At 43.7% G+C, this 25,487-nt stretch overlaps 1 protein-coding gene across 1 annotated transcript in view; it reads left to right on the forward strand.

Annotated features, from left to right (window-relative positions):
• The window catches only part of BAG3 (BAG cochaperone 3), a 106,323-nt gene that overhangs the window by 75,240 nt on the left and 5,596 nt on the right, over nt 1-25,487 (forward strand). Inside the window, exon 3 of the mRNA XM_086922938.1 lies at nt 17,975-18,352. Coding sequence (XP_086779064.1) covers nt 17,975-18,352 — 378 coding nt within the window. The remainder of the gene's footprint in view (nt 1-17,974; nt 18,353-25,487) is intronic.

Here is a 25,487-nt window from a genome sequence, read left to right on the forward strand (position 1 = left end):
CCGATGAGTAGCTACACCTGGCTTCCTTTGGGGCTCCCTTAACGGCCATGTGTAAGAGCTTTACTGCAGATAACCTATGTTTGTTTTGTCCCAAATCCCCACATGGTTGCTTATCCAGGTTTCGTCTGAAGTGTCTCCAGGGCATGATATTAGAAGCCTCAACAAAAGCTCCTCTTGAAGACCCCTACCGGTTCCTTCATCTTGTGGCTTACGTCTCTGATACAGGCTCTGACCAGAGTGCTCTCTGTGGTTGTTCTTAATTTTTTGACATTGTGCTCTCAAAGGTGTCTTCAGCCAGCTGTGTGCCAGAAGTATATATACCCTGCAAGTTCACAGTTGAGGATCTTGCTTGGGCCCCATGGAAGCTATTGAGGCTTTATGCTGTCTCTTGCACGAAGAGTCTCTTTCACACTAGGGGTCCTACTCAGTCTTTCCGGGTTCTCCCCTCAACACAGTTTAACGCAATTCTTGAAAACACCTTTTAGGAGGGCTGTATGCCCATCTTTGTCCTTCTGACTGCTCTTCTGTCTTCGGCTTGTCTTCCAAGTGCCGCCAGGGGCATTTTCTCAGAAGCCACCATGGGGTTTTCTCTCATAATCGGAATTTCTTACCTTGCATCCAACTCCGTAAATAAAATGGCAACAAATGTTGGGTTATTTAGTTATTCAGTGTTTGTTGCTTTCATGGACTACGTAGGTGATTATTGTGAGAACTCTACATCAATGGAGGGCCACTACGAGTTGGATTTCTCTGCAGAAGGCGAGTCCCTTCCCGGGTTAACCATTTTCAGATCCCCTTGCTCCATCTGTCTGCTTCTCTAAAGAAGTCATGAGTTCTTCATCCCTTTTTTGTGGCGGAACAAAGTTTCTCCTGTCATGCAAGCATATTACTAGTTCCTCTTGTGTGGCTGGTGCTTAGTTTGCACGACAGTAACACTTGTACCCCATTTTTTGGGGTCCTGGGTTGCCTGGCCATCCACCACAATCTTGGACTTTGCTGCCCTCTCTGAGGCAGCCTTCTCCCAATCACTCCACATCGGCACTGCCGAGGTTTTTAGGATGTTATTTTCCCGTCTTCACTCTGGGCCTGCGTGGGATGTCGTCAGTGAGAGTCCATCTTGGACTTCGGGCATCTTTCCTCTTAAGCTTCCACCTTTTGGATTTTCACTGAGGAGCTGCTTTGTTGGCTGGTGCTGCTGTCACTTTCCTTCCATCCATTTCGAGGCAGGGAACTGACCTAGATCTTTATATTTTTGGACACCGCTCTTGTTTTGAGTCCAAAAAATAGCCTTAAGGAAGTGATTGACTTTGAGGCCCCTTTTATTCTATTCATGTGTTGAATGAAGTGGTGGACTAAGTACCAGGTGATTGGGATGACTTACTGGCTGCGTATTTCCCTCACTCAAGGTTTGCACGTCTCCGTGCACCTCACAGTGGGACATACAACGAGGGTCCCACTTCAGTTTTAAAGGACTCGGGCAGAAAGGTTTACCAGAACATACCTTGGCATCTCCTTAGGTGGAATGTCCCTTGGTTGATGCCGGGGTCATTTACCGGGCATGAATTGCTAACTTTCTTTTTTTGGCCAGAAACTGTGCAGTGCCTTTGACGAAGTGTGCCTTCGTCGCTCCTGTTTAGTCCTTATATGGTTGGCCTCACACTCAGTACCAACAATTAAAGACGTTTGGTTGTCTAGACAACCGTGGGCCTGTCTGTCAGATCTATGCTTGTGATAATGACGCAGACAAGCCTGGCCTTCACATTGCTTTTGTGCTGAAATGCAGTGCTGACTGCTGGTCCGGCTCTTAGTGTTCAGCAAAGAATCAACAACTACCTACCCCTTTGTTTCCGTAGCGCTGATCAAATACACTTTTTTTTTTTTGTAAAGTGTGTTTTGTGTCTGAGGATGGTCAGTTTAGGTGTGGAATCTATGGCAAGGAACTAAAATTCAGGTACATTTGTATTAGCTCTGTTTATTGTCCGCCAAACATAGGGCCATCCTGTTCAGTAGGTGGACTTGAAGAAGTCCTGGGTCTCGTGTTGACCCCCCATTATTTGAAGTATATTAAATAACCCTGCACCGAGCAGAGAGATGTATTTATGTTTCCCCACAGCATGTGCCTCACAATGATGCATTTTCTCTCAGGGTCCTGGGCAGTCAGTGGTCATTGTGCAGTATCTGATGTGGGTCCTGTCATTTATCCCTGCTATCCCAAGGTCTCAGATACTATCGCTCTCCAAATGTGTAACACTCTTTCAACAGTTTGGCCTCCGGTGGTAAATATGTCAAGCGGTGACGGCACAGTTAATGCTGGGGTAGATTTGGAGCTCCGATACATTTTTTCACATTAGTGACTGTCAGTGAACTTGATGCAGAGGCAGAGCTGTATATTTAAAAATAATAATTGAAAATGAAGGGCATTTAAAATGAAAATCTTCAAAACGTACGGAAATGTTCTAGCAGACGACACCCAAACATATATAAGGTATAGTATGTACACAGTAAGGCTCTATAATTCAGGGTAACGTGGAACTACAGGTGATAATTTTAATCTCTGAGGCAGAGGTCTTTGGGACTCCCCTTTAAGTTCTCAATTCTTGACCATTGCAATGAATAAAGGTCTTAGACAGAATGCTACAGTTGAATTAACTATCTTGTTTCTCCTTGAATTTGGGCTAATAGAAGAACTCAGAGGGTTTGTACATAGATGGCTGATGTGTGCAAAAAGTGTAAAACCCAAAGCCTCACGACACAAAAGTGAACCAGCAGAATACTGGTCTCATTAGCAGATCATGGGGTGTACTGGTGAGATGTTTCTCCGAGCTTATGATATATGAATATATAGCTCCAGCGGGTAGATGTACATTACATAATACTCAGTATACAAGTCATGATAATTGAACAGAGAGGCACATTAGCAAACATATATTGGAGTTAAGCCGTACTGGTAACAGCCTAAATTCCCTTTTGGAAACCCTCAGTGATTTTTAAAATTTCCCTCACCCACTAGATAGTGGCATGCTTCATTATAGGGTACTCTAACACAGTCTGGCACAGCCCAACACTCAGAGAGAGGCAAAAAACATTTTCATTAAGTGGCACATGCCCCCACCAACAAGGGATCCTCTGTGCCACACAACACTTTAAAATTACCTAAGAGGGTTCCTTGGTTGCTTTATTCTGGTCTATCTTGGTAAGGTTAAAAATCTAAATCGGGGTATACCTGGAAAATGAGGTCCTTGTACCACTACTTACCGTTATGAACATGTTTCGGCCTTCCACCGGCCCCTGCGGGTTAACGCCCTTCATCAGGATAAATATTCCTTTTCTTTTTTCACTCACAGTTGCCCTTCCATTCACTGACTATGTGGAGATAGGTCAATGTCAGATCCTTGATGAATGTTTGACTACAGGGTGACGTTCTCACTCCCACCCCGGTTTTGGAATGAACTAAATGAAACTCGGGTAGTTCCTGAGGGAGGGTGTGTAGTATGTACTCATTAGTTTTTCACTTAAGTTTTCTACATGATTGTGTAGAGTCCATACATTGTGTTGGTCGAGGAACGGGGTGTTCCTCGACCTCAACGGGGTGGTGTACCAAGGTCAGTTTCACTTAGCCAGTGCGCGGTCCACTAGAGACCTTATGTAACCAAGTAAAGATCACAAACACAGTTATGCCATTTTGGATTGGGAGCACAGAGGATCTACATGTCAGCATTAAGTCTATGTACGCTGAATGTTAAACATTTTGGTCTACCATTTTGGCGTTGGTAGATAAGGGAAATATAATAATACAGTTACTTACATGTTAATAAGGAGACCAGGTTTATAATCTGTCATGCACACACTTCGGACTTCAGAGCATTACTAACCAACAGACTGTGCGTGTACTGTAATACATTCGCAGTCAGTGATACGCACACTGTAATATCAAGCGTATCGTTGTCTAGATAATAGAATACTCACTTAAGACCAGTGATACATTCACTTAAGCATATAAAGTACTGATTTTATAGACATGCGAATAGTGGAAACCTCTATGTTTTTCCAGTAATACATATTGGTGTGGATCTCCAAAAGCAACAGGGAGCACGTCCATGAACAGGGATACACACCCTCTTTCATCCTGTGCACTACTGACTTTATACAGTGCACAATCAGTGATACACACACTACAACACTGATCTAGTGACTGTTATTTGGTCAACTAACTGGAGGAAATCACATGTACATTCCTTGTGGCTAACTACCTTCTGACATACACCCAAATATTGAATATTATTGATTTGTATAAGTTAATGTTCTTACATTTTTCTAAGGTTTCTATTTATAGAATATTTTATCCATCACCATGGAGTCTGTCGATCCTTTTCGAAATCTCCAGGAGAACCACAAATAAGATGGACGCGTTGATACAATGCTTTTCAAACTTACCTAAGAGCAATAGGATCATTCAGGTATAAGGCTGAAGGAAAAATATTCGTATTACTTCATACTTTTGGTTTTGAGGAACGATCTGTATATAAACACTTATATGGTGTTGAAGTTGTTAAAGAAGAAGAGCTGGATAAACACTAAGAAACTTTAAAAAAAGGTTTTATGTTCAACCCAGTTTGGTAGTGATGCAACATCAGTTTTTTATGAGGAGACAACTGAATTGAGAAAATGTGGATATGTGTGTCTCTGTGCTGAGAATACTCATCTGTGACTGTCAATTCAACAACTTTACAGACCAATTAGTGTGTGACCAATTTATAGGTCACTGAACCATTAAGACCATTCAGCAAAAACGTTTGTCATTTCGGAAACCTACTTTAAAGGAAATGCTTTGAATTGCTAAAAGTATTGAGGCATCACAGAATTATGTGAAGGAGCTAGAGGAAAGCATTCTAATGTGGTTAATTTAACACGGCCTAAAGAAGTTATAAATAATAAGGATAATAAAAGTACTAAGGACACCACTAAATCGAGCAGGATTTTTTTTTACCCAAACCAACTTTTGTTTTTAGGTGTGGTAATTGAGGTCATGGTAAAGGAGAAAAGGGGTGTCCAGCCAAATTTGTAACCGGTAGTTGTAATAAGGTGGAACACTTTGCCAGAGTGTGCCAGGTACAGAAAAAACAAGGTGAAGGGGTGATCAATGTAGTTACTTATAATTCAGCTGAGACAGATCATTGTTTTGATAAGATTCAAGAGTATCTCAAGACATGTTTTCAGTGTTCAGAGAGGATGACTGTCGACATGGACCATGCTGACTGCATTGACCATTATTTTGAAGTGTTAGTTGGGAACAAAATGTTGAGACTCTTAGTGGATACAGGAGTAAGAATAACCATGTTACCAGGCCTCGAAGGTTCATAAAAATGTTACTAGACCTGCAGGTCTAGTGACTTAAATATTCTACTCAACTTAATTGTTATGCTCTCGACCCATAACTGGTTTCAAATGATGCGATTCTGGGCAAATATTTTTATGAGCCGCCATTTTCTTCATTATCACACATGAGAGCACCTTCAAATATGCAGGTTCTGCATGTCTGCTGTACAAAAAACTCTTGTGTTTGATTTAAAAGACTACACTTTTGCTCCATAGATAATACAAATCTAGCCACATATAGGATACATATGACCCTCGATTTGCCCCTTAATTCATTGACAGGATTGTCATTCGTGTTGGGCAGACATGTTTTTCAAATCATGTTTAAAACCTATCACTCTTAATAAATACATAACTTAAGCATGAAGTGGTAGCACACTGGCATTTGTAATCAACAGATTTTACATTGAAATGGCCACATAATTACTTCCCACTGGTATGCGGTCTTACTGATAAAACTATATATTGTGCAAACAATCATTTTTGGAAATCTAGTTTTTGTAAATATTTGTCATTTGCACATCACCAAGTAAAGTGCTCTGATTTGTTTTGCTCTTACTTAAATCTTTGTTTGCATCACACTTCTTACTTACAAAAAAAGATGTTTTCGTAATTCCTGAAATTTTTAGAAATATTTGTAAGTTATTCAAGTCAAGTCAGCTTTATTCTGTATAAATAATACCACCCTAAAAGCATACTATTCGGAGAAAACAGTTACAATTGCAGGCTGAAAAAATACCTAAAAATACACAATCAAAAGATAAAAACAACATTTCATTGACGTACGATATAACAGAACACAGCTCGATTCTTTAGGTAGAGAGTTGGAAAAAGTTATACAATCAGAGGGAACAATGTGCGATTCTTAGACATTCAAGTACATACATTGCAAAGTGTTCAGGTGTATAAAAACAATTCTGTCACCAAAACACAATAACCTATACCATACAAGTATATACAAATTCATAATACCATTGTGTATACCACAGCTACGTTCATACGTAATGGACAATGAGCAATGAACAAAGATAGCCTTTGTCATACAATATAAAGTGCTTAGTGCCAATGTATGTATCACAATTACGTATAGTCATCTGGTTTTTCATACAATAGTGCATCCAAGTGTACATACACCTTTCTTCTCCTTATTGCCAGTTGTATATACAAAATAACTGCATTTGTGATTATCTGATTTTCCTAACTACATATAAAGTTAAAAGCATGTTTATAATAAAAAGCATTTTAGATAAAAACAAAGGTTTTAAAATGGATATCTGAATGTCTGTATAGAAACTACAAAATAGTAAAAAGTGCAGCGTAGATTGGGGAACCTTTCCATCACACGGTCAATTCGCGAGTTTATGGCACCACTTTTCCTGTTTGGGGAATGCTATTAAATAATGAAGGGTGCCAAACCTGAGACTTGTCAAATAAAATCTATGTTTTATATTTCGCACATGTATTAGGTAGGTTTGTGTGCCCCTAACAAAGGGAATTTCACAGTAGGATTTTTACACTATATTTTTGTCTGGCTTCAGTCTCTCTAGCACTTTCCATAGCATTCATATACCTTGTCTTCAGGTCTCTTTTACTAAGATCTAAAATTGCTGCTGGATTCTGCTTATCTATTTGCACCTTACAGCGTGCCAGGAGGGTGTGTATATGCTCAAGCCAGGGAATTTTGCTACTGTAATCAAGGGATAAACAGTCTAAAATTAGGTCCTTTGTAAATTCTTTTTTTTTTTTTGGCCCATATTCCTTGCCAAAGAGTGAGACCAGCCATGTCTATTAAGTCAGTTAAGAATAGTACAAATAGTTCTTTATGTATTATATAGTTTAGAGAGGAACTAGGGACTGCTAACAGTCTTTTTAGAAACTTGTTTTCATAAATTTGTAGCGGGCGGTGTTGGCTCTCCCCCATAGTGCAGCCCCATTGCAAACACCTATAACACACTTACTACGGTACAAGGTAAGAATTTCCCGTATGGGTTTGTTTCCTATTTTGGAAGAAAACCTTAAAATGCCCTCAGTGTTTATTCAAAATTTCAATTCACACATTTCCATATGTGTGTTCCATGTACGATTCTTATTAAAAGTCAAACCGAGATATGGAAACATTGAGAGTCTATTGATGGCTACCCCTCCCACGTGATGTTGTCTGTTCTTTAATTTAGAGCATCTGGAGGTCTTTTTCAGACATGAACAGGGCAAAATTATCTATTAAATGTTGCAGACCGTTAGCTGTTCTTGATAACAAGACAGCATCATCTGCATTAAAAAGAACAGTGGTCGGGCGCGCCCTAACTTTTGGTACGCCTACGACTAGATTTTGTTAAAAAGGATCTACATTATTAATATTTAAAGAAAATAAAAGAGGGGCTAAAACACAACCTTGCCGGATTCCATGTGTTAGTCTAAAATCCAGAGTGCATTCCCCCATGGTGCCGAACCGCACTCTGGAAGTTAAAAGAGAGTAAATCTGAGCTAAGTATGTTATTATATCGATAGGGGCACCTAGCGCCTTCAGTGTCAGCCATAGTTTAGCATGATTTACAAGATCGTAGGCGCTAGTATGTTCAACAAAACAAAGATGCTTGGCCCAATCCTTAGCTAAGGTGTACTTCCCTATTAATAGCTCTAAATTGATGCATTGTTCCACCGTCCCAATACGCTTTCTGAATCCATACTGGGCCTCGGTCAAGATGTTATTGTCCTCAGCCCAGTTTTCTAACCTTTCCTGAACAGTCATTCATAAGTAAGGCCCTGGGTTTTATAGTATTTTTAAAAAATATTTCCAGCTGTATTTATATCAATATTTATTTTTTGCCAATCTTATTGGTATTTATACATATTTATTTTTTGTTTTGCGAATATATGGAGTCATAAAATTATGTTTCCACATTTATTTAACTGATAAAGATACACTCATACTTTGCTCCCTGTCGCGTTTTAGCTAATAAAACAGCCGGGTATAGAAAAACACTGGACCTGCAGGTAAATATGAGCATTATAATGCAAATATATGTTACCATACACCTGCATTTAACCCCTTCGGTGCTTGTGGTGGAACGGTTCCGTCACGCGCCTCTGGTGAGCTGTGCTAGTGACGGAACGGTTCCGTCACAGCCCGCTCGAGGCGCCTGCGCGGCGCTGATTTCGCGCCTGCGCGGCACGTTCTATTGAGCGGGCGCGTTTGTGACGGAACCGTTCCGCCACTAGCACAGCTCACCCGAGGCGCGTGACGGAGCGGTTCCGTCACAAGCGTAGGTGAGCTGTGCGCCCCCCCACCCCCTAGCACTGCGGCGGAATTGCTGCCGCAGTGAAGGGGTCAAGGATATCTCAACCTATTTTTGACTTCCCAAGCTGCTTGTCTGCTCAGCTGTTGTCTGAAAAACAGCATGGTAAGTCACCCACAAGAAGCACAATTTTCTATATTTTCTGCTTCTAAAAATAAATACTGACAGGAAACACTTTGTTTTCTGTCTGTAATTATCTGCAAAAATCTGTAAAAACTGGAAACCGGGAGCCTTATGTATAAGCTATGTAAATGAAAAAACTGACATCATACAGCCTTTTGTTTCAGAATGACTGTCAGACAGCTACTTGACAAAACCCTCTAACTATAGTAAGAGAAGAAAAAATAAACTACATTTTCCAAGCAGTAATTAGTAAACAGGCAAACTGACATTTGACCTCTTACCTTAAACAGACAGCAAATATGTCAAGATAAAAACAAGATTTAAAGGCATATTTTTTGCTCATTCACTTTCTAACTGAACAGAACACTTGTTCCTTTCCAGATTATATTCACTGAGTAGGTTTTTTGCAATGCGTTGTTTGATTAACTTTGGCCTGGAAGGGTGTCAGAACCACCTGATCGTGCTCCAGAGTCATATGTAGGAAGGAGAATCCAATTATCTGTATTTTTTTTAATATATCTTTGTGTTTAGAGGTAGGAACATGTTTGACAAAATGAATATGGCAGTCAAAGGATTGTGTGTATTAGGATGGTTACATCAGGGTCTATTCCATATGGTATTAAGACCAGGAACTAAAGTCCAAGTGTTGTGGTCAGTGACAGTATGGTGGGGATGTAGTTAAAACTTTCCTATTCTTTTTGGTTAAGGTCTTGGTACCGTTATAGGATTCCAACACAAAATCAAGTTAAGAAAGGAAGTATTCCCATTAATCATACATTTCGTAATGTACCTTTCTCCATTAGGGAAGATTTGGAGAAAGAGCTTAATGGATCAAGTGACAATGGCATAATTGAGCCTATAGAATCTTCACACGGTTATCACCCCCTGTTGTGGCACATAAGCGGAATGGCAATCTTAGACTCTGCATTGACCTTACGAGTCTTAATGAGGCTATTTAGGTAGACTCACATCCCCTTCCAAATATTTCAGTCTTGTTGGCCATAGTTAGTGGAGTAAAGTGGTTTAGTAAGCTAGATCTGGCTTCTGCATATCATTAGATGGTGTTAGAGCCAAAGTCCAGATATTTTATGGCATTCATCTCCTCCATTGGAACATATCAGTATTAGCCTTTCAGATTAGCTTCATTTTTCAAAGTATTATATACCATATGTTCAAAGGTATAACGGTTGTAACTGCATTTCAAGGCAATGTGTTATTTTTGCCGGGTCAAAGCAACAAATATGATGTCATTTGAACCTAATTCTTAATATCATGCAGTAGAAGGGTGTGATAGTCAAAATACAAATGAAATATTATTATTGGAATGGCTGCGGAGTTCCACGCCGCGTAGCCACAGGTGATCTGCGCCCCGCCCCCCAGCGATGGTGGAATGTGCCTTGTGTGTCAGCAGGAGGCTGGCGTCCTCGCTCCTCTGATCCTCTGACCCTGCTGAAGGTTTTCGCCGCCGAGCCTGGACCGAGCAGTAAGCAAAGCAGAGCAAAACGGAGCATTCCTTATTCATCCTGCGGCATTTGTTTCCCATTTGAGACTCGTCTGCAATTCAGAGGCGCTCAATGGACAACAGCGTTACGCTTTCCCCGCCAAGTGTTGATGGAGCCTGCTGGAGGTAAGGAGAGGGAGGCAAGAGAGGCCACAGCGGTGGCGGCCGCCTTGATATTTGAGTGCTGCTTTCCTTCTAACTGCAGCTGTTTACGCCGAGGTCTGGGCATAGGCGGGTATCTGACCTTTACGTCCTGTATGCCCTGCATGCCCTGTCATAACAGGACATAGGAAAGACTCTGGCCCTTGTCCCTTTGCCTCGCAGGTGCCTCCCCTCTGCACTTTTTCAATCTGCAACACGCTGGCTTCACGTTGTCTGCGGCGGAAAAAAAATGAACCCCTGCTGACTGTTCACAGTAATAAATACCTCTGTATTCTCTGTATCCTGTAAGCCAGTTATAACCAGCCATATAAGGATCCTCACAGGCTGCTACTCGTTGGATTCATGCTGGGTTCAACATCATGCTGCACCCTCCGAGAAGCTGTGTGTGGTGGCTGTTTTCTTTTTTTTTTTAGCTTCTTGCCTCATTGGAAGAAGCTGTGTAAATAAAAGAGGCGTATTTTATAAGCACTTTCTACACTATCTCGAGGAGTTCTAAAGGGGCGGCAAGGAGTGGGTAGGAGGCGCTCCGGCGAAACTGTGGTCAAAATGGAAAAACTGCTCAGTGCCCGCCTCAAGGTTAAAACTCGCCGAGTCCAGGTTAAGGAGGTGAGAGAGGCAGCGCGGTTGGTCTGTAAAGAAAATTCCCCAAATCTGCTTGACCTTGATTCAACTCTTGAGAGCACAGAGGAAGAGGAACCATCCTCTGTTGCATCTTCTGTTCAGGCAGGTTCAGTGGATGTGGCTGATAAGAACATACCTACAGTCATGCCTGGAATAACTCCACAGGAGGTCTCAGGGTCCGAAGGTCTCAAAAAGGCGAAAGTGACAAAAGAAGCATAACAATTTGCACTATTCTTGAAAAAAGCAACACTGCAGCCCCCCTCTCCTGGCTCTAGCTCTGCCCTCAAGCTTTCAAAGGAATCTTATGGTGTTATATCTCCATCAGCTCTAATTCTATCAGTTCTAATACCAGCAGTAGTAGACTTAACCACTGCGAGTCTGGTAATCCTGCAAGTAAATCTGGAGTCTGGTTTTATTGCAATTACGGAGACATCCCTGGGCCAAACATCCAATCAGGAAGTGACAACATCTCTAACATTGCTGACCACTCAGAAAGGGGGACATTCAGGAACCTTGGAATCCTCGGAAAGTCCTGATGTACCGGGACAGGCCGTCATTACCTCCGGTGCCCCCAGCACAACATCAATTCCTCAAGAAAGGCTACCAACTCAGCCTCAGGTTCAGGCCCCCTTACATGAGCTTACTCCATCAACTTGCTTGATGTCTCCTGCGGGGATTTTGGAAAAGAGCTCTACCTCTGCTATGGACCCTCCCCATGGTATTGCTAGCCCTAATATGAAATCAGTGGGAGAATTTCAGATGAGTGTCAAAGACATGCTAAACTTAATTCTGGACGAAGTCCGTGAGCTGAAAAGAACGCAGAAAGCTGAACTTGCCTCTCATCAACAACGTTTGGAGAAAATCAAAGGCACAAGTTAACCCTTCCAGTTAAACTGCAGGAGACAGAAGCCAGGATCTAAGCCTTAGAGGATTCGATGACCATTGTAATGGGTGAGGCTAAAGCGGTAGTTAACGCTTTCGCTGCGGCGGCTATTCCGCCGCAGTGCTAACGGTCGCGGGGGGGGGGCGCGCGGGTGAGCTCCGCGGGTGACAGAACCGTTCCGTCACGGCTCGTGGGTGAGCTGTGCTCATGACGGAACCGTTCCGTAACGGCCCCGCCCGCTCAATTAAACGCGCTGCGCAGGCGCGGCGGCCGGGCCGTGACGGAACCGTTCCGTCGTGAGCACAGCTCACCCGCGAGCCGTGACGGAACCGTTCCGTCAATAGCCTAGAAGGGGCTAAAAACAAGCATGCCCTGGAGAGCAAACTGGAGGAGTTGGAAAACCATTCCCAGAGGGCCAATCACCGGATAGTGGGAGTTCCGGAAGGAATCGAGGGCTCCTAAACCCTGCAGTGGGTCAACTCATTTATCAAACAACATGTCATCCCAGAGTTTGAAGGCGATCTCACCATCACCAGGGCTCATTATGTTCCTGCCCGCCTGTTCCCGAATTCCACTTTGCCACGTACAATACTTTTAAACTTTGCAGACTATCGCATTAAAGAGAGGATATTGTCTAATGCCATCCAGCAGAGACAATTTGCAGTGAACAAGACTGTTAAATGCCGTGTTTTTTCCGATATGACAGCCGTCAGCGCGCTGGAGGAAAGAATTTGTGAAGATCCTCCATCTATTGAAAGCTAATGGGGCACAAGCATCTATTGCCCAGCAGTCTAAACTGGGGTCTTGGTTAAGGGCACATTTTTTATGTGTTCCAATCTGGATGATGCCCAGGAATTATTAAAAGAGATCTCACAGGGGTCTGGGGCTTAGAGGGAGGAGCTGTTTACTATTATAATCTCACTGACAGGGACATTGAGGGGTTAGGTGGATTAAGCAATGCTTACTAATTGCTTCTTTCATTGGAAGGCCCAGTCAAGTCAACACCCGCCAGGTGTTGATGGAGCCCGCTGGAGGTAAGGAGAGGGAGGCAAGAGAGGCCACAGCGGTGGCGGCCACCTTGATATTTGAGTGCTGCTTTCCCTCTAACTGCAGCTGTGTTACGCCGAGGTCTGGGCATAGGCGGTTATCTGACCTTTACGTCCTGTATGCCCTGCATGCCCTGTCATAACAGGACATAGGATAGACTCTGGCCACTGTCCCTTTGCCTCGTAGGTGCCTCCCCCTCCGCACTTTTTCAATCTACAACACGCTGGCTTCACTTTGTCTGAGGCGGAAAAAAAATGAACCCATGCTGACTGTTCACAGTAATAAATACCTCTGTATTCTCCGTATCCTGTAAGCCAGTTATAACCAGCAATAGGATCCTCGCAGGCTGCTACTCGTTGGATTCATGCTGGGTTCAACATCATGCTGCACCCTGTGAGAAGCTGTGTGTGGTGGCTGTTTTCTTTTTTTTTTAGCTTCATGCCTCATTAGAAGAAACTGTGTACCGTATTTTCCGGCGTATAAGACGACCTTTTAACCCCTTAAAATTTTCTGGGAAGTCGGGGGTCGTCTTATACGCCGGATACAAAAATTGGCGGTTTATTTCACTAGCGCGGACTTCACCCGAAGGTGTCAGACCGCTCCTCAGTTGAAAATGGTGGCGCTTAGGGAACTCCAGGACAACAACAAAGAACGTAGGCGATGGTTGCACTGTGCAACAACACAAAATCAGCCCGTCGGCGGTCTTGAAAATAAATTACCGGTACCGTACTTGTACAGTTACAGCCCGTTGCCAGCCAGAGGCAACTCAAACGCTGCGCAAGGTTTAAAGTGCGGTAAAACAAATGGCGCCGTGAGCCCTACCTAGACTGCAGCTGCACATCCCCCCAACTTTTAAACTAAAACAAATGAACAAATGGCGCCGTGAGCCCTACCTAGACTGCAGCTGCACATCCCCCAGGCAGACGAGGCGCTCCTCCACGTGTGCTGATCTCTCTCTCCTTCCGTAATTCTTACGCTCATCGGAAGGAGAGGAGCGTCAGTACCACATGATCTCAGTCCATGGAGATAGAAAGTGGACTGTAGGACGTTAGGAAGTGGGGGTCGTCTTATACGGCGAATATAGCATTAAACCTACAGTCTGTCAATGAAAGTAGGGGGTCGTCTTATACGCCGGGTCGTCCTATACGCCGGAAAATACGGTAAATAAAAGAGGCTTATTTTATAAGCACTTTCTACACTATCTCGAGGAGTTGTAAAGGTGCGGCAAGGAGTGAGTGGAGGAGCTCCGGCGGAACTGTGGTCAGAATGGAAAAACTGCTCAGTGCCCGCCTCAAGGTTAAAACTCGCCGAGTCCAGGCTAAGGAGGTGGGAGAGGCAGCGCGGTTGGTCTGTAAAGAAAATTCCCCAAATCTGCTTGACCTTGATTCAACTCTTGAGAGCACAGAATTCCACTTTGCCACGTACAATACTTTTAAACTTTGCAGACTATCGCATTAAAGAGAGGATATTGTCTAAGGCCATCCAGCAGAGACAATTTGCAGTGAACAAGACTGTTAAATGCCGCATTTTTTCCGATATGACAGCCGTCAGCGCGGAGGAGGAAAGAATTTGTGAAGATCCTCCATCTATTGAAAGATAATGGGGCACAAGCATCTATTGCCCAGCAGTCTAAACTGAGGGTCTTGGTTATGGGCACATTTTTTGTGTGTTCCGATCTGGATGAAGCCCAGGAATTATTAAAAGAGATCTCGCAGGAGCTTGGGGCTTAGAGGGAGGTGCTGTTTACTATTATAACCTCACTGACAGGGACATTGGGGGGTTAGGTGGATTACGCGATGCTTACCAATTGCTTCTTTCATTGGAAGGCCCAGTCAAGGTCATGTTGTGTGTTTAGTTGTTTAGCTGCAAATTGATTATAGCAGGGGATGTGTCTTTACTGTGCATGCTCACTTGTTTTTTGTATTTTCGATAGTAATTTTAGCTTTGCTGGGGGCCCAGGGGTGAGATCACTCTGGTGTAATTACATGACACCCAGCTTTAAGGGGGGGAATGTGGTTGCTGGGGTCGGGGAGGGGTTTTCCACATTTCTGGGGTTGGAAGCATGAGGGGGAAAAAATGAAGTCCTTTTTTTTCCCTTTGAATCCATTCAGGTCTTATACTTACGTTTGTTAGCTTGACTCTGGGTAAGACGCCTAAGGGGCCTAAGCCTTGGTTGGGCTTTAACTATGGCTAGGAAAGAACTGCTGAAAGTGGTTTCTTTTAATGTTAACCGTCTAAATAATAAAAAGAAAATGCGGGCAATCGAATCATGGATTAAAACAGAAAACCCGGCATTGATTTTGTTACAAGAGACCCATATGCCAGCTGCAAAGCTCCCAGACTTTTCAATGTTCAGGTCTTGGGCAGCTTATAGGGGATTTAAATCATCTTCCGCTTCCCATAGAGGGACAGCAATATTTTTAAGCAAAAAACTTGAGGCGGAGGTCGTCAACTTTGATAAAGATCTGCTTGGCCGTTGGTGTTGGGTTACCTGCTCTCCTAGACAAAGGCAGAGACCGATAACTTTTGTTAGTTTATATGCCCCGGTTGAAAACAACTTTAAGGCTTATGAGGATCTGTTTCAGTCCCGAATTCAGGTACCTGGGGAGCTGATTTTGGGGAGCGATTTTAATGTTGTAATGAATCCTTAACTAGATTTGTCAGTTCAGGATAAAAAGCAGTTGAAACCTAATTCCTTAAGAACCTTGCTACACTATGGAGTAACCTTGGATCTACAGGATCCATGGCTTGCGGCCTTTCCTACCAAAATAGCGCATACTTGTTGATCAGGTAGATTTCGTTCTTCATCACAAATTGTTTTCTTTTTGGTTTCACGGAAGTTGAGTTTTAACCAGCAAAGATTTCTATATAACGGATTCTCCGATCATGCCTTGTTGGTGCTTCAGTTACTCTTAGGAAACTGCGCTAGGGCCCCTAAACGGTGGTCGCTGAACAGACAATATTTTAATGAAGAGGACTGGGTGGGCTTTATTGGGATAGAGATTAAGGAGTTTTTATCACAAAATAATGAGTCTGCACCTCTGAGCGTGGTCTGGGACACTCTTAAGGTCTTCGTCCAGGGGTTAATTATTGGAAAAGACGCTGAAATTGCTAAAAAAGTTAGGGAAGATAAGAGAATGTTGGAGCAGAAGATCCAAGTGTCTTACTCGGTTTATCTTAGTAACCCCTCTGTGTTTAATCATCGTCAACTGGAGCAGGCTAAGTGTGCACTCAGCTCCAATTATTACACTCAGAGTGAAGCATTCTATCGACAATATCGCCAAAAAACATATGAGGAAAGCAATTTTAGGGGCAGGTTTTTAGCTTGGCAGGCCAGGGAACAAGCTGTTGCAAATCGGATTTATACGTTGAAATGCCCTTCAACCACCGCACGTATAGAGGACCCAGTTAAAATTGGGGAAATAATGCTACAGCATTATGAGTTCATCTATGGCCAACATCAGACTGTGGATATGACCTTGCTAGAAGGATTTTTGCAGAATAATGGCCCGCAGAACTCTCTATGGTAAGACCCATCACTATGGAAGAGCTGAAAGGGGTCATAAAGAAGCTGCCAAACGGCAAGGCCTGTGGTGTAAATGGGTTTCCCTTGAATTTTTTTAAGCTTTTTTCAGTTCAGTGGTGGACTTTTTCCTTCTTTTGGTATACTCTATACTCGAGGGCGGGGAAATACCAGAGTCCTTCAGACAAGGTAACATATTCAGCTTTTTGAAAAAAAGCAAGAACAGTGAGGATCCGAACTCTTATCGCCCAATAACTTTGTTAAACTCTGACTATAAAATCGTCACTAAACTGTTGTCACTTCGGTTTAACCATCACGCGGTTCAATTGATACATTCAGACCTGAACGGTTTTATCGCTGGTAGGCAGCTAGCCTCCAACACTCATTATTTATCTGAGGCGTAGGATTATTTCGACAGCCAGAGGATACCTGGGTTAGTCCTTCTACTAGACGCTGAGAAGGCTTTTGACCTTGTTGTGTGGGAAACATTGTTCTGTTCTTATCAGTCATTCTGGCATGGGAAACAGCCTTTACAACTAGGTTTTTACCTTGTTAAGCCTTTACTACGCATTTTTTTGCGCAAATATTTTTACAGCAAAAATGAATTTAAAAAGCATGCCAATACAATGCATTTAAGGTAAGTTGGGGGGGTCTCCCCCACAAATACATAGTTTTTAAATATGAAATCAATGCGTGATATTAGCATGAGTTTTAAATGCATTTTCGCTGTAAAACATGCATGCTAAAAAATGCGTGTAAAAGTCATGCAGTGTACCGTTGTACAACCTCTGGTATGTCCAGTCCATATCCTTCACATTACCAAAATTCTACCTACTTTTCTGGTCTCTTACTCCGCCAACAGCAGGTTACAAAACTAGAGTGATTAAGGAATATGCTCTAGAGGAACGTGTGTGTGTGTCCATTAGCTGATTTCATTTTAAATTGGAAGCAAAGTTTATTCATTTCAGCTGCAAAGAAGGGTTTCTGTTGCACTGTGACAGTGTTCATACTACTGGATAATACGGTTTAGAAAATAATGATCTGAGACGAAAGTGCAGGCATTTTCAACCCTCAGCCATGGCCAGGCTGCTTAGTTACACTCTGTCCTGTTGTCTTCCGCAAGTCGGGTCACATTGACAATATTTCCTTAAGCCCTTTTGTCCTAGTTTCTCCCAGGGATGTGACCATGAACGAATGTGAATTAAGTCTCTTTTTTTAAATAATCTTTGCAGTAGTTGAAGCACAATTTAAATTTTGCAAGGTTTGTGATGACTGAATGTCTCCTGAGCAATTTCTCTTTTCTTCCCCTTTAATGATGTATTGCTGTCTGTCTTATCTACTTGCTCCCCCTGTTGTGATACAGCCGATGCAATGGAGGTAACCATTATTGACACAATATTGTTTTACTCTTGATATTTATCAAATTTCATTTTTCTCCCTAGACGTCTCAGTCTCCTGTGGAATCACACACTGGTTCCCCTCAGCTGCCAGGCAGACCAGGTTCAACAAGTCACCAGCTCCCGCGAGGGTATATTCCTATCCCGGTGATCCATGAGAGCAATGTTCCCAATGTTCCAAGGCAGCCTTCACAGCCCTATCACCAGGCACAGAAGACATACTTCCCAGCCCAGTCAAACGAGTACCAGCAGCACCAGCCTGTGTATCATAAAGTTCATGACGACTGGGAGCCCAGGCAGGAACCACAACAGGGTCTGTTCAGAGCCGCCCAGAAGGGTTCAAGCCGTGAAGGGTCGCCAGTCCGAAGCAACAACCAGATACCATCTCCAATTCGGCTACAGACCACTGTGGACAGAACTCAGGTATTTTATTTATGCCGTACTCCACTTCTCAAAAACTAACACTGGTGCAGAGCACTTACACTAATTACTCCAAGGTGAACGTGCAGAATGGAAAAAAACTAACAAAAGAGGGGATTGAGTGTTAATTTCCATTCCACTTCCATTGATGTTGCCCTCTCACAAACTACACAGTCACTTAAGCACAGGGACACCAAACACTAAACAAAGGATGCTCCTTCTGATTAATGGTCATATGACAAGAGTGACCACAACCCTGCACCCTGGGGACTACACCCCTGGGAACTTATTATTAATCACCCGACGAACCACCTTTCAGTAACCCAATTCCTCGAGCATATCCTTACTGGTGACCAGACCAATTGCCTTGTTTCGGTGGTGCTCGTCTAGACAGCTTAAAACCTTTTGTGTACCTTATCAAAAACGTACACTGGGCTTACAGCCTGCTCATTCTTTACCATTGGTTGGCTTAATTGTGACTCTCATTTGAATGCAGTGGCATCTGATATTTAATGGCGGTGGTGGGGAGCAAGTCACAGGGGAATGAAAAAAGAAAAATGAAATATTTACCTGTGTACTGATGCTGCTGCCTCTCGGTCCTCTTCGCCCGCTTCCAGGACTCCGAGGCAGAAAGCAGCATTGTGATTGGCTATGGGGAGCCATGGTTTGGTCCTCAGCCAGGGAATGGGAGCCTGGGAATATTCTCCACAAAGGCTGTAATGCAGCCTGGGTGGAGAACATGCAAAGTGCGCATGGTTGTTTGGCCAGCCCGAGACGGCCGGCCAAAGTGTCATGTAACTTGAAGTGGGCAAACAACTCCTTACCTGCCCTGCCCTGCTCTGTGAGCATAGTAGCCCTGCCCACCCCTACCCGGCTGAGCAAGGATGGAAACATAAAATGATAACAATGAGTTATTTTTTTTTAAAACTTTTTTTAAAATTCTTTTTATTAACATACATAAACATACAGTATCATGGATTTGACGTGTGGGAATACAGTACAGTGGACAGACTATGATCACAAATACAGCATAGTGTTCCGCTGGGTGCTATGGAGTACGGATATCATCGCAGTCTATGCAGCGGGCAAGATAGATATATTCCCTCAATACTAGTTCCATGGGTCCCATATATTTTCCTTTTTTGAACTTCTCAGTGAGGCCACGCTCCTCTGCCTTAGCGGTGGAGCGGCCCCTGTTTGCATGCTTTTTAGGTCTCGCCTGTCGATGCGCATGCGCATCGAGCTTGCGAGACTATGGGGGCTTAAACACTCTTTAACTAACTTGCAAGGAATCGTGGCGATTCCTTGCAGTGCCCGTGAAATTCAAGCTCAATGCGCATGCGCATTGAGCTTGAAAGCGCGTGCACATGCCCCCAGCCGCCTGCCTTGCATGGATTTTCCCTCAGGCGCACTCCTCCCACACCCCCGCTCCGCCCCCTCCCCTGCCTGCCGTGTCGCATTTCGTCACTTCCCTCAGCCGCACTCCAGGCCCCTGCTCTCCTCCCCCCCCCCCCTCCTCCTCCTACTCTCCTCCCCACTCTCTCTCTCACAGCCTCCACCACGCTGTAAATAATTCTTTAGAAAGCTTCCTTTTAATTTGCGGGTCTTGCTTTATCTCCCCCAGCTCCGCCCCCTCACATCTTGGTTGCACGGCCGCTAGGCCGTGCCTCCCCTACTCTCCTCCCCCCTCCTCCTCCTACTCTCCTCCCCCCTCCTCCTCCTACTCTCCTCCCCACTCTCTCTCTCCCAGCACAACCTTGCCGCAACTTTAAGTATGTGAGACAGCATAAACAACCAGAAAGGGTGCAGACGCTTTGCCCAGCAGATGAGATGTTAACTACAGAAAGTGAGAAGTCATCAGTTTTAAAATGTCAACACACCAAGAGCCTATTTACTGTTTTTTTAAGTCTATATTTACAGACCCTCAAATCTTACTACATAGCAGCCTGCATTTTTTGAGGCAACTGTCAGTGCTCACAAAGTTCCCCGCCAAGATTATGTGGGTGCAAACAGCCCAACTGGGCCCATATTGCCCCCCTCATGCTGCACAATGAAATCCATTAACTTCAAAAGAACTGGCACTTTATCCAACGCGTGTTACAGTGTCTACAGCGTGCCGCTTCACCGAGCAAACAGGCAGTACAATTAGTGAAAGGTCACACCTAGCATCTGTCGAGGGTTCACGCCAGGCGCCTTCCACGCTGTAAATAATTCTTTAGAAAGCTTCCTTTTAATTTGCAGGTCTTGCTTTATCGGAAACGGAGGAGCTGTCGCAAACTGAATACTTTGCTTTCTGTGCGCAAGTTAATCGTGTAAAAAGGGTTGTTCTTTGTTAAATCCACCTTTATGTTTAAGCTGATCGAATTTCTTAGAGGTGAAAGTAATCTGGATACGCTAAGTCTAGAAGTCATGATTACAAGGCTATCTGTGTGCCACTTATGGGGCGCCTTGTCACTGCCAGGTTGGAGCCTGTACCACGGCCTTGCAGCTGGCAGCCTTATCACAACTCCCGGAGGCAGTAGCATCTCTACCACAGCGTTCACCCCCCACCCCCGCTACTGTCACATAACATCCACCACCCCATCCACCACCACCACATCCACCACCACATCCACCATCCCCACCACATCCACCACCACATCCACCACCACATCCACCACCACACCCACCACCACATCCACCACCACATCCAACACATCCACCACCACACCCACCACCACTACATCCACCACCCCATCCACCACCACCACCGCATCCACCACCACCACCGCATCCACCATCACCACATCCACCACCACCACATCCACCATCAACTCCAAATGCACCACCACATCCACCATCACATCCACCATCACATCCACTGCCACATCCACCGCCACATCCACAGCCACATCCACCGCCACCAGATCCACCACACCCACCACCACTACATCCACCACCCCATCCACCACCACCACCACCGCATCCACCACGACCACCCCATCCACCACCACCACCATATCCACCACCACCACCGCATCCACCATCACCACATCCACCACCACATCCACTACCACCACATCCACCATCAACTCCAAATCCACCTCCACATCCACCACCACATCCACCACCACATCCACCATCACATCCACTGCCACATCCACATCCACAGCCACATCCACCGCCACATCCACCGCCACCAGATCCACCACACCCACCACCACTACATCCATCACCACACCCCCCACCACTACATCCATCCACCACCACCACCACCACCACCACATCCACCACCACCACCATCACCACCACATCCACCGCCACATCCACCGCCACCAGATCCACCACACCCACCACCACTACATCCATCACCACACCCACCACCACTACATCCATCACCCCATCCACCACCACCACCACCACCGCATCCACCACCACCACATCCACCATCACCACCACATCCACCACCACATCCACCACCACATCCACCACCACATCCACCGCCACATCCACCGCCACATCCACAAAAATAAAAGCCATTGTTATTTGTAATATCAATACATCTAAGTCACGTGAATACAACACACATTGCATTACAAATGCTATAGGTGTCACATTTGCGAAAGTTAAAACTATTGACATTGTAACTGACAAAGCTATTAATTTTACTATTTTCAAAACCAACACATAAATAAAAAAGTGTCATTTACAATACCAATCGCTCAAACTTTCCTAATGCGAGACCTATTGCATTTCCAATGCTTGTTATTCAATGGCTTTCCTTCCCCCTCTTGTGTATGTCTCTCTCCTTGAGCACAGCCTCATTTCCAGCCTTTGTAATGCCTGTCTTCTTTCGTTCCACTACTTTCTTTTATATAATTTTTATTTTATTTTTCATTAAACACCTCAGGAGAGTGAAATAAGTTGTCTTTCTCTCTCCTCTTTGCTGCTTCTTCCCCTGTACCTCCTATTGCTTACTTTTCACCCAATCTTCACCTACTCCTCCCCCACCCTTCGCAGTCATTCAAAAATTTTTTTAAACCTTTTGGGGAGGGCCCAGCAGCTACCTTTTGTTGTTAGGCCTCTCCACATTTTAAATGACACTTTTGGACACTCCCTGTTGCTTCCTCACAACCCCTCAAACTCTCCTCCATTGTTCACCTATCCCTTTTAATTTAAAAGGTTTTGATAGCCTGGCAGCCTCCATTTGCTGCTGGATCTTTCTGTTATCTCAAAGGAACTTTCTTACACTAAAACATTGATTTTTAAATTTACTTATCTATGTGACGTCTTCCATGTTAGATCGGTCAATAGAAAAAAATTGGGTCCCTTACCATTCTGTAGGAACATGCATGCATACGCCTACAAAATGATGTGACTAGCTGCAGGAAGCGTGTCATTGTACCTTTTCTTTTTGTCCAGCGGTAAATCGCATCAGCAAAACGGATTGGCAAAGCCAATAGATAGACAAGGCAAAACCTGTTGACTTTTCCAATGCTTGTTTTTATTTGTTCCCTGCCCCACAGATTAAGTTGTGACCATCGGGTAAAGTTATTTGGCAACTAGAGTGAGTAAATTGTCTTCACCCATCTTATCTATCCTTTGAGGCCCATGTTGTATTATAATCTTGTAGGCTTGCTTTGGTAGTGGTATGTGACATAGGTAAGGTCTCACACAAGCACTTAATTCTATAACCAGAAAAACACCATTGCAGTGATTGATGATTTGGGCTCATTAAATGTAAGAAAAATAGCATCAGCATACAAGAACGACTTAATATTGGTAGCAGAGATCTTAATTTCTATTATATCCTTCAATTTGCATATAGCTGCTGACAATACTTCTACGGCAGGTAGAAAAATTGATGGGGTCAATGGACATTCCTATTGTGTCCCTCTGTTTATCACTACAGGTCATAATATAAATCGGCCGTAGTTGTTCTGTTCAGCGGGAGAATATGTAGTGCGTTAGAGAGGGAATGATCTCCTAGGCTGACCCGCTCCAGTGTTTGGAAAAGATATCCTCATTCTATTCAATCAAACACCTTCTCTGCTTCCAACAGGAAGGTCAGCTTTGTGAGTCTCAGCTTTGCCATCTGAGGTGTACTAGTGTTCGTAAATGATTTCTAGATATGTGTCCTTCTACAAACCCCACTTAAGAGGAGTGGATTACAGTCAAGATCACTTTGCATAGTCTATTTGCCAAGATTAAGGCTAATATTGTTGACATCAATATTTATAAAGAGATTAGTTTATAGCTGGCACAATTCAATGGATCTTTACCCTTTTTGTGGAGGAATAACACTATTTTTGAGATTGGGGCGAATGCTTCTGCTCCTTCACCATTCTTAAAAACAGTGCAGAGCATGGGCAGGTGATCTGTTAACTTTGTAGAATTCATTATGGTAGTCATCCTCACCCAGGGAATTAAAAGTTGCCAGGTAAGAAATAACCTCAATCTCATGGTTTGAAGATACATACCTTGTCTAAAGAGGGTAGATGTAAATGTTTAACACATTCCTATTTGTCCTGCTGTATAGTTTCAATGATATCGTTTCCATGTAATTTAGCTATGTCAGTGGGTTTTAAAATGAGTTGACCACTGGAATCACATAATGTGGTTATGGAAAGTTGTGCTTCCCTCTGAAGTACTTGTGTGACTCTAATCTGCAGGCTTTCTGGTGGTATTGGACAGTGCTCTGTCCATGAAATCACATGTCTCCATTGTCTGCGGCAGAAGCTTTGCATTGCTGAAAATGCTCAGACAAGTTTTCCCCTGGATCCCGACTGAATGTAGGAAAACCCTGGTTCAGTCATTGCTGATGAGCAGATTGGACTATGGCAACTCACTGTTTGTCGGAATGGCAGACTATCTCTTTTCTAAACTGCAGATAGTACAAAATGCAGCGGCAAAGGCTGTCTGTAATAAAAAGAGATTTGATTCGGCTAAAAGCTGCATGCGAGAGCTTCATTGGCTCCCGATGCGACAAAGGGCCAATTTTAAATTACTATGTATCACACACAAGGTGCTATACAACGCAGGCCCTACCATTTTACATAATAAAGTTGAATTCCACAGACCACCGAGCAACCTTCGATCCAGTACTTTAGGAAGAGCCACCACCACCCGGGTGAAGACTGTCAGGATGGGAGAGCGGGCCTTCTCGCATCTGGCGGCTACTAAGTGGAATGAACTACCTCCCAGTCTTAGACTGACAGACGACCTTCTGTCTTTTAGGAAACAACTAAAGACACTACTCTTCCCTAAATCAGAATAAATCATTACTCAGTGTGGCTATCGTACCTCTCAGCATCCAACCTTAGCGCCGTGATATCCTACTCAGGATGATTGTTAGCGCTCTATAAATAAATTAAATACAAATTAAATTTCTCACTACTTTCATAATTTCTAATATTTAACTTCATTACAGTTTCCTACACTGATGATGTAAACAAGAAAAAAAACATTTCTGCAATTCTATTTAATGTCACAGTGATTGTTTTATTGGCTTGATGGTTATAATGGTCTGCCCAGTCTCAAATTACGTTTCTCATCAATTTTGTTCAGTTTTGGTGTTACGCCCGACAATGGCAGAGTTCCTCCTTATTAGGAACCTCCACAAGTCCCATTGGTTTGTAAATTCACCCACCGATATATCACAGTTACTTCTAATAGAAAGAGTATAGCCTTGTAGTAGAAAGAAATCAATCCTGGAAGATGTACCCTGTACACATGAGTAGAACCTGTAATCGATATCCATCGGGTGAAGCAGTAGCCATTAGTCAGTCAGTCCATGGTCTTACATGACATCTGGCATGAGGGCTCCATTATTACCATTTCACTTGCCATGGTTCTTTGACCTGTTGAATATAGAGTCCAAAGTTACGTTCCAATCTCTACCAAAGACAACCGGTGTCTTTACAAATTCCTTAAACATTCTGGATAGGGATGAGAGAAGGAACAGTTTGTCATTAGGGACACAGAGGCGGGCATTGTAGGTAGAGTTTTCTATAACAGTATGGATGATGTGGCTTCTCTGCGGAAGGACTAGGTTCCCTGTGTAGACTCCAGTTTCCCATTTAAGGTATTGGAACATACCATTTATATTCAGTGTCATATTGTTAAGAGGCTTGAATAGAGAAGTTTGAGTTACCAGTCT

Source organism: Lissotriton vulgaris, chromosome 5, assembly GCF_964263255.1.
Source record: "Lissotriton vulgaris chromosome 5, aLisVul1.2, whole genome shotgun sequence".
Taxonomy (NCBI): Eukaryota; Metazoa; Chordata; class Amphibia; order Caudata; family Salamandridae; genus Lissotriton; species Lissotriton vulgaris.